The sequence below is a fragment of the Nymphaea colorata genome, chromosome 8 (genome assembly GCF_008831285.2).
Source record: "Nymphaea colorata isolate Beijing-Zhang1983 chromosome 8, ASM883128v2, whole genome shotgun sequence".
Lineage (NCBI taxonomy): Eukaryota > Viridiplantae > Streptophyta > Magnoliopsida > Nymphaeales > Nymphaeaceae > Nymphaea > Nymphaea colorata.
Genome location: NC_045145.1, coordinates 21,303,465 through 21,312,963, shown reverse-complemented (window position 1 = coordinate 21,312,963; position 9,499 = coordinate 21,303,465). Strand labels below are relative to the sequence as shown.

General features: G+C 37.5%; 1 protein-coding gene across 1 annotated transcript; it reads right to left on the bottom strand.

Annotated features, from left to right (window-relative positions):
- Window positions 1-371: 371 nt before the first annotated feature.
- On the bottom strand, window positions 372-6,765 carry LOC116259661 (uncharacterized). Its single transcript, XM_031637527.2, has 5 exons — window positions 6,658-6,765; window positions 6,266-6,499; window positions 3,008-3,689; window positions 2,178-2,749; window positions 372-911 (listed from the first exon to the last, which is right to left on the bottom strand). Exons 1-5 carry the CDS (start codon window positions 6,670-6,672, stop codon window positions 882-884), a joined length of 1,533 nt encoding a protein of 510 aa, XP_031493387.1. The 5' UTR covers window positions 6,673-6,765; the 3' UTR covers window positions 372-881.
- Between the last annotated feature and the right edge of the window lie 2,734 nt (window positions 6,766-9,499).

Here is a 9,499-nt window from a genome sequence, read left to right as displayed (position 1 = left end):
GATGCCATTATGAGATGGGAATATTTCAAAGTCATTCAACTCACCAGCTAGCCTCCGCAGCAACGAAATGAGCAAAACGAAGCATTGCAGGAGAGAGCATAAAGGAAACTAGTCTACCGTTCCAAATAAGTCTGTGATGCATTTGTGGGCAAGGAACTCATAACAATTATATCCCGCGGCATTATCACCCAAGGGACATATTGTAGTGCAGGCTGCACCTAACCTGGTCTCCTCAGCCACTGTAAATATGCACCTCCAGGACCAGTAACTCCAGCATGTCAAAAGAAACTAGGTGGTTCTCCTCCTACTCAAAACTAGATAATAGTAAGATCGAACTTGAAACAGACGAGCAGAAGAGAACTAACATCACGTTGCTGAGCCTGCTCAAGTAGCTGACGCTAACAGCATCTCATTATACAACAGGAATGTAGATCAGTTTGCTTTGATAAACAAGAAATTATTCTTACAGACTGTTGAACCATTAACAAAACCTACCATTCTGTTCCACATGGACAAGAGACGGAATACATCGAGGATTGATGACTGTTAAGTCACTCAGAGCTATGATTCACGCACGTTACAGGTTGAATATTCTAGCAATGTAATAACCACAGACATTTAAGAATGCAATACCTTGAGAAGAAACATGGAAGTAGAATGTACAAGGCTGACCATTGGTTCACTAGCTTATTTGAAAAGTGAAAGAGACCTCCAACCGTCCTGCAATATTCCTCATGGAGCCTTCAGATAAGGACAGAGATGACTTTTCGGAAGACAATTGGGCCACTGGAGATACTGCAAGGGACAAATCCCCCCAGATCTGGGGCTTGTTCGTGCACCCATAAACAAGTGTCTTATTTTTCAGATGTAGGAATATTTCATCACCATCGCCTCCCAGACAAAGAAATGAGCTGCAAGTATACAGAACCCAAAACAGGCATAAGAATAACTTTCCTAAGAAAGACGTCCATGAGACAAACTTGATAAAAAATGTTGCAATGTGGTTAACCTAGGTTATGTGTTTGTGGGTGTTAGCAAATGTGTGTCTTTGTTGTTCTTCAACTCATGCAGTGGGAACAAAGAAAGGACCAGATGCAGAGGAGGAAGATCAGAAGTTGCCACAGTGACACTGTCCTTTAACATAAAGATCTTGGAAGGATTCTTCTTTCGTTTCTTATCTAGAATTGCAGCTTAACGTTGAATTGATAATTTTAACACATACTAGGAAACCCTAAGAGGTAGCTTTCCCACATAGAGATGATTTGTCACAGAATTATAAATAATCAACAGGTTTAGCACTAAACCCAACCTGAAGACTCCAAAAATATAAATTATTGATCGCATACTAGTCCAAGAGAAGGGCAAGAGGGGGAATTTTTAAATAGTGGTCCACACTAGCCCTCTAGCAAGGAAAGCTGTAATCCCATGCTATACCAAATCCTCCAAGATAGAATTATATTACTTTTTTAATCATTTTTGGTTTACTTCTCTTATGCCTGATATTAATCAGAAGATGCCACTTTGCTCAGAAACTGTCATTTGTCCATTGCCAGATAAACTTACAAACCCTTTCTAGCCCTAACATTTACTCCAGTTGTTCCAGAATAAATGCCCCATAGCAAAGATCTTAAATAAGTAAAAGCTTCTAAAACTAAGCATTTACATTCTTCACCCTCTAGATCTAACTTTGATCCATGCGTCCTATCCCTGTGGCAGGACCATGACTGATGACTGCTAGTAGGACAAGGCCAGAATTTGAGGCCTAGAATTAGGTTTGTTATAACACACAAAAGTAAATCCTAATAGGCAACCTTGTTTGAACTTTTGTTCTTGAAGTCATAACCAGCTGAAGATGCTAAATTTTAAATTCTATGTTGCATTTTATCTTTTGCCTATCCGAAACCACCTCCAGTTGCCCAGAGTCTTTCTGTAAGGTAGCCCAGATAGGATAGACAACATGTTCACAAGCAATGCCCAGTTTTCTTTTTTTCTCCCTTTAGCAACAAATTGCAGAAACCAGCAACCTACAAAGCCATGGCAGTGCAAAGGCAAATTCCAGTCTAACCATTTAAAAGCTAGCACACTAGTATGCACCACTTGGCTAGACAATTGAGATCAACTACAACAACAGACGCAATTATAATAACTAGTGTTTAGGACAAAGAGAAGGTAGAAACCTGACGAGCAACCTGCACCAGTCGCCTGCTATCCCGAGATGACTCCATCACTGTGCTAGAGCCACATGGCTTGTGCATACTACGAGGTCTTCTAGCTGTCCTCTTCCTTGAACATGGTTTCTTTTCCTCAACAATATTTTCAGGCTTGTTACATGATACTTCCCTTTTGCGTTTCCTATGAAATGTGTACTTGAGAAGCTTATCATTCACAGGTCGGGCAGGGGCATTAGGAGGTTCAGAATGCCTTTCGTTCACATAAGAGTTCTGCAATGAATTGGATTTCATGATGGTCTCTATTGTAGTGGAATCATCCAGATCATTTGCAGCTTCAGAATCTGGCTTGCTGAGTGCCGGACCATAATTCATTTCCTGTTTTTCTGTGTTGCTATGAATATTTCCATTTTCAGCCAACGCATTCACACTGCTGTCTTCACATTGAATTGCTTTGTCAGCCATGTTTAGAGCTGAGGACAAGGGAATGCAATCATGTCCACTGCTTAGGGAATCAACATCAGCAGATAAATTAGTATGCTCTTCCAGGTCTTTGCCTTCCTCCACATAGCAGTCATCACCTGACAATACAACACATACATGTCAGACTCATCAGTGACTTCTTTATCCCCGTCAGTGGATGTTGGTTGTAAGTTAGACTCGTTAGCAAATTCATTGGTAATTTTTGTCAAAATGTTTTCATCTAATGCATCACTAGCACCTGACTCGTTACACTTCGAGAAAATTGGCTAGTGAAGTGAAGTTGAGCAAGTAAAATTTTGTCAAAAGGATATTCTGACAGACACTATTTCTTAAAGAAGAGCAATGTGCTGACTTACCAGCTTCTTTCTTCTCAGTGTGGCCCTCAATGTGCACCATGTCCCTAGCTTGTGTCAGGTTGTTCACATCCTCAATTCCTGCTTCATTTTCCTTATTCATGGCAGATGAAAGAGCAAAAGATTGTTCTAGGGCACCAGTTGCATCAATGCCATTCTTTCCAAGGGAGTACCCATTAATATTTTTTTCAGAACGAGGCCAACGTTCAGCAAGTAGGTTCTTCTCAAATGCACGAATTCTTTGAGTACATCCATTCCTATATGATTCTGTTTCTTTACATCTCAAAATAATTGCTGCTAAGTCTGGGTTGCATGCATTAAAGTTTTCTAAGGATGCACTACTCTGTACTGTTGAATTTCCAAACATTTCTTGCTGGGAGTCATTTGACAATCTGAAATCCATGCCCTTGTATTCAGACAGTGGGAGTGGTTCACTTTGGGAACAAACAGAAACTGATGATTTGAATTTGTCTCCATTACAAGCAGATTGAAAAGAAGTGGCATTTGTTGCTAAAACATGTGGATCTGATGCCTCCCGAATGACATTTTTCTTCCCACACTCTCCAGAGGATCTATTCAATTCATTTCTAAGATTTTGTATTGTATCTTCTGCTTCCATTAGCTGAGACTCAAGTTCCTTAATCCTTCTGCTCTGAATGAATGATGCCTTTTCTGCTTCAGCAATCTGGGAATGCAATGATGTTAGTTAGACAATTATAAGGCATTAATAGCATTGAAGGAAATAAAGCACAATGAGATTCATATAAGTTTCTGCAATACTTTTTATGGCTTTTCTTTTTCTACTGCCATTCTCAGTGCAGCTTGGTTTAATGATGACGCTCATTAGTAAAGCTTTTTGAATGCTAAAAGCTGAAATACATTTAAGCACCCATACTATGTCATCATATATTTACTCAAGCCACCAAACTACTTGAAACTAATTTCAAAAAACGACAAAAAAAAATAGCAGTTATATCAATGTGCATGTATATAGAGGTGGAAGGTTGGCATAAGTAAGAACAAGAAGTAAAAAGGACATCTGCATGTGCACATAAAATTCATGAAAACAAGCTGCAAAATGGCTAGTAAGTTTTGCACCGAAAATATAAGTCAGGGAGCAATGGATACAAGAACCAAAGAGCAATCAAAATAAATAGAAACATCAGAAGTAAGCACCAAATTCTATAGATGGTTACAACAGGCACTCTAAGATGAAAAAGGGGGGAGAGAGAGAGAGAGAATTAATACACAACAAAACTCCATATTAAATCCACAAAACAATTGATAAGATTTCAAAGCAATATGCTTAACAAGGATAACAATACAGATGATACACAAATTTATAATTTTCCAGCATAAGATCTTCAAAGAAAACAGTACCTAAGTTGAAGGAGGACTCTTACAAGCTATAGCATGCAATCTTTAAACAGATTCAGAATAATCAGCTAAACAGAATCTTACCTTTGACTGCTAAATTGTACATTATCCAACCAATAAGAACGGAACTCACAATCTTCAATACATGCAAGCTTCAGTCTCCACTATTAGCAGGATAATCTAATAAACTAGCTTCACTCTCACTATTAGCAGGATAAACTAATAAACTAGATTCACACTCCACTATTAGAAGGATAAACTAATACTTGGTGAACCTCTAGATAAACATCTCACTTTCTCTAAATGACAAAAAAGAAGCAAAAGTATATAGACATGAAGAAGCAAAAAAATAATAAGGAAAACTTCACACAGTTTAGCCATCAGAAAGCTTTAGGACAGAAAGCAAACTAAGAATCTGGACTAGATTAATGACCAATTACCCAAACAACAGATGTTAACAAAAGGATCTAAGGGAAAGCTTAGCAGGTAATGTTTCAATCAAAATTATATATCCACAATGAAGATAAACTAAATTACGTATACAAACACAACCAGACACCATAACCAGATCGGTGATAAGTAAATCAACCTGATAAATGTATCATGGGTACATATGTAGCACATGTTTACAATCACACTTGGAAAAGGAAGCAAGTTCGCCCTGTAATTTTATGACAGTTTCATGCACCAGACCAAGACAGTCTGAGATGGTTGTCATTTGTCAATTTCATATTGGGTTTGATTTGAAATCAAAAGCTTGCAAAATATGGTAGAAAGCACCTAGCAGGAAGGTAATTAAGGATCATTACAAGATTTCTGACATTCTGATGATATCTCTTCCAGCTCTATCTTCGTCATATCATTCAGCGCATAATATGAATCAGGGTCTTAAAACTTAAAAGGCTGGCCACTCCGTTCTAACCAGCTAAAAGCACAATGCTATTTCCTGAATTTGATTTTGTTGCTATGCAAGGCAATGTCAAAGGATTCTGACTCCCTTTTTATAACAGCTTTACTCTTGCTTAGACGTTAAAAACTAAAAAGATCTCTCCAACGTCATTACCTACCAAATTTCACATATAAAAGGGGAAAGCAATCCTCTCATCTTTCGTCCCCTCTCCATCTAAAACTATCATTTCCTTCATCACGGTTATAGCTGGAAATATAACCATTCCGGTAAGGACCATCAATGCTGTCGCAGCTCATTCTTTCACAACCATTGGCTTGCGTTCAGAAACCAAATCCACATATGTTTCAAGGCACGTTACTTGCAGGCTCAATTAAGGAACCCTCGCTAAACCAGCAAGTAATACATCCCCATCGGTACTAAATGTCATAAACAATTGTGACACAAAAAGCAGAGGACATTACAGCAATCAAAATAATAACCCACTTGGCAAACTATTATCATTATCTAGCTAGCAAACCAAAATTGGACGATCCAAATGCCAGAGTTTTGCCGTCGTCAACAAAGAGAAAGAGAACCATTCAAGGCCGAAACATGATCAGCATTAGAAGAGATAATTGTACTCGAACAAGGCAAGAAAAGGCCGACAAACAATCCAATAGATCAAATCATGACGATAACAAACCCAATATCCCACTTTGCAAAGCAAGCAACTCAAGATGTTCTACAACGATCAAGCAAGTTAAGCAACAATTCTGTTCATTAGACAAACTGAAACTTTTAAACCGTCAACCACAAAAATCAACAAAAGCACAAAAAAGGGCACGAAGCACCATCATCACAAAAAAGGCTAACAAGAAACCTCGTCAACCATCGATACAAAACTGCAGCCTACCAACTAAAAAAGCACCAAAAAGAAAAAGAACTCGCAGAGAAACCCAAATAGGAAAAATCTAGGAAGACCAACCACCTCCCACCTTCAAGTCCATCGTCTGCTTCAAGCGTACCAGCATCATCAGCGCCTCCTCCCTCACAGCATCGACGTCCCTCTGGAACCTCCAGGCCTTCCGCTCAGCGGCCAGAATCCTCTCCGCCGCCTCCCTGGCGACGCTCTGGACAGCCTCAGCTGAAACCCATCTTGGAGGTAGCCTCATGTGAATCGAATCCGCAGCTGGTGGAGCAGAAATGGCGACCGGCAGAGGACCCATCACCTGCAGAAGCTTAGAGACAGAAAGCTGATAAGAGAGAAGCCGATGACAACCCTAAGAGAAGGCAAAGAAGGGATAGAAAAGCCGCCGGGAGACGTGTGAAAAGATGAAAAACCGCCCTTTTCCGAGACTAGAGAGTGAGAGAGAGTCTCGTCTCTTACCTCTGCTTCTTCCATGGCTGCAATGGAAGAGAGGGAAAGGAAAGATAAAAGAAAGAGAGGAAGGGAGGGAGGGAAGCCTGCTTCTAACAGTGAGATGGGTTCGGTGGTTGTTTCTTTGCAGCTGTTAGGAAACGATACAACCGACCTAAATTACAGAAGCACCCTTCCCTTCCATTAAAGTATCCAAATTAGCTCTTCCTCACCAGAGAATTATCCGTGTTTATGTTTATGTATTACAATTGCGAAAGAGTCTAACCAATCTTTCTTTTACAAATGTTTAATGATTTTTATTTTTTCACTCCCTCTTTTTTTTCATCTTAAATTTTTCTCTACCCATAAGGTTCGAAGCTGTTTAAAATTTATGTGGTCACACAATATATCATTTACGTTGAGCATTACATTATGCAGCTGATCAACTACGTTACACTCCTCAAAACATTTTATCAGTTTAAATGTGATAGGCTATAAAAAAGATACATGTGTCAATTAATCTTGAATGGCTTAATTATTATGAGGTCGATAAAGCAACCTATAAACCAACTTTCGTAGTCTTGGTGTTTACTTAATTCAAAGAGAATTTCTCTTCTCATGATATTATATATAAAAGTAGCCGATTTCTTATAATAACGAAGGTGAACTCATGTACAAGAACTTTACTTATTAGACAAAGCCATATAAAAAGTACAAACAATAATGGCAACATTAAAACTCAATGTAAAACGTATCCACTTTAATACCCCTCTTACTTTCCTCTAAAACAGCCATCGTTCAGAAAAGCACATATCATTCTAAATTCAGTTTGTTCAAAGAAACAGGTTGCCGCTTTTTATGCAACATCTTCCCGGGCATCTGGATTCCGCATTGACACAGAGTTTTAAAAATTGGAGTAGATTCATGGAGTCCTAGTTGCCAAATGCCTCTTCATGATCATCTAAACATCGGCTCCTTTTTCTAGAACCCTGAATTGCATCATGATACCAATCTTGATGCATAAACTCGCTTAAACTTCAAGTTAAATTCCATTGCACTCAAATTTACATAAAATTGCGCGATAAGGTTTGAATTTTAAATTTGTTAACTTATCTAGTTAATAAAGCAGCCATGCCTATAGATTATGGTACGGTTTCCAGATTTTGGTTTTGTTAATTGTACTAAGCTCGATCGAATTCGAGTTTTCAAGCATTTAATTGATCTAGATCAAGATGCCAACATTGCTAGTATCACGTAGAACCTTCGATGAATCAACTTGATCATAGACCTAAATTTTTTTATAAAATGCATGCTTAAATGTCGTGACCTAGCGGCCAAACTACTAATCATGCATCTTAATTAAGATATTATGATTAACTTAATAAGTATTGTTAACATGTGAAGTCGTTGTCATGACTGAGCGTCCTAAGCAAATGGTGGAGGAGAGACTGAAGAAGCGGGGTGACGTGCTATTGTCGTAATTTCGTGGATGACTGTGGGGAGTTTAAGAGAGGGCTGGGTTTGAGGGAAGTTGGTTGTTGGTCGGAGCCGCCGCCGATCTCCCGAGCCGATCGATTCGCTCGGTAAGAGAGAGAAAGAGAGAAAATATGTTGACTGAAATGACCCAACAGGCCGACGATCGGGGGGAGCCGGGCAGAGTGGGAAGTTAACGGGTCGGGTTTGGATTTGGTATCCGATTTATAAGTACTAATCATTTCAGAAAATGTATATTTCAGTGCCTTTTTTTTTTTGCTACAATTGAAAAGGGAGATTTCTTTCATAAATTTTAATAAAAAGCGACATTTTACATAAAGATATTAAATAAGTCGTCATAATTATGAAATTCAAACGTTTTTTTTTCTTATTATGCATACATAAATAATTACATTTTGACTTTTAAATCGTAATCAGATTGACTTTATTTATTAAATATTCAGTAATTATCATGATTCATCGGGTGACCTTTAATCATGCGTGCGTGGTGCATGTATAATTACTAATTAAATTAGTATACATACCATAGCTAAAAGTTATTTATATAAAGTGAAAAATAATTAGAAAAAGGGCTCTCATAATATAGGCACTTTTAGTTATTACTAAATTAATTAGTAATTACTTTCCTGAGTTGGCATTACACTAAAATATTATAAATAAATTTATATGATCTAAGGGCACAGTTATTTGTGTGTATATATATATATATATAATACAATTATATGTTGTCATGTTCTATGTGGTTAAAGGTTTAAGATCCCTTGCTAAAAGTACCATGAACTGTTGCTAAATTTATCAAGAACAGTTGTTGCATCATAAACGGTTGTCTTTATAACAAACGTTCAATCGTACCCGTCTTACACAAGGTTGCGTTTCACAAGCAAAAAAGATGTGGATCTTAACGGAGGATTAGATCACAATGGCATAAATTTTCATTGCTTAGAGGATTAGATTTGGACCAGATATTTAATTAAACCATTAAAATAAAAGATATAGAGAAGGAAAAAAAATTGGACGCACATGAGATATGAATTTAGAAATGAAGTCCCATCAAATTATGAACCAAAATTGGTTTTAAATAAATATATAATCGGATTTGGATTTAAATTCCGGTTCAAATACATATATTATATCAAATATTCACACATTATGGAAGTTGGTTCTTTCATATCATAATGCAATTGTTCAAATTTGGTGGTATTTTAGTTTGGATTCTAACCCGAACATGAAAATAAAAGTTGGATTAAAATTGTCAATTTAAAATTCGAATTCAAACATTGCATTCATTTTTTTTTAATCACATTCGAATACAAATTCAAATCCTAGTATTTGAGCATCCGATAAAATCGTGATATGGACAAATAATGCATCCAATTTG

Bases quoted from the DNA above. Each gene is read 5' to 3' on its own strand.
- LOC116259661 (XM_031637527.2), bottom strand. The intron at 3,690-6,265 runs GTGGGAGGTGGT...TTGCATTCCCAG, and splicing joins AGCAGACGATGGACTTGAAG to ATTGCTGAAGCAGAAAAGGC. The intron at 912-2,177 runs GTTTCTACCTTC...GTATACTTGCAG, and splicing joins TGGTGCAGGTTGCTCGTCAG to CTCATTTCTTTGTCTGGGAG.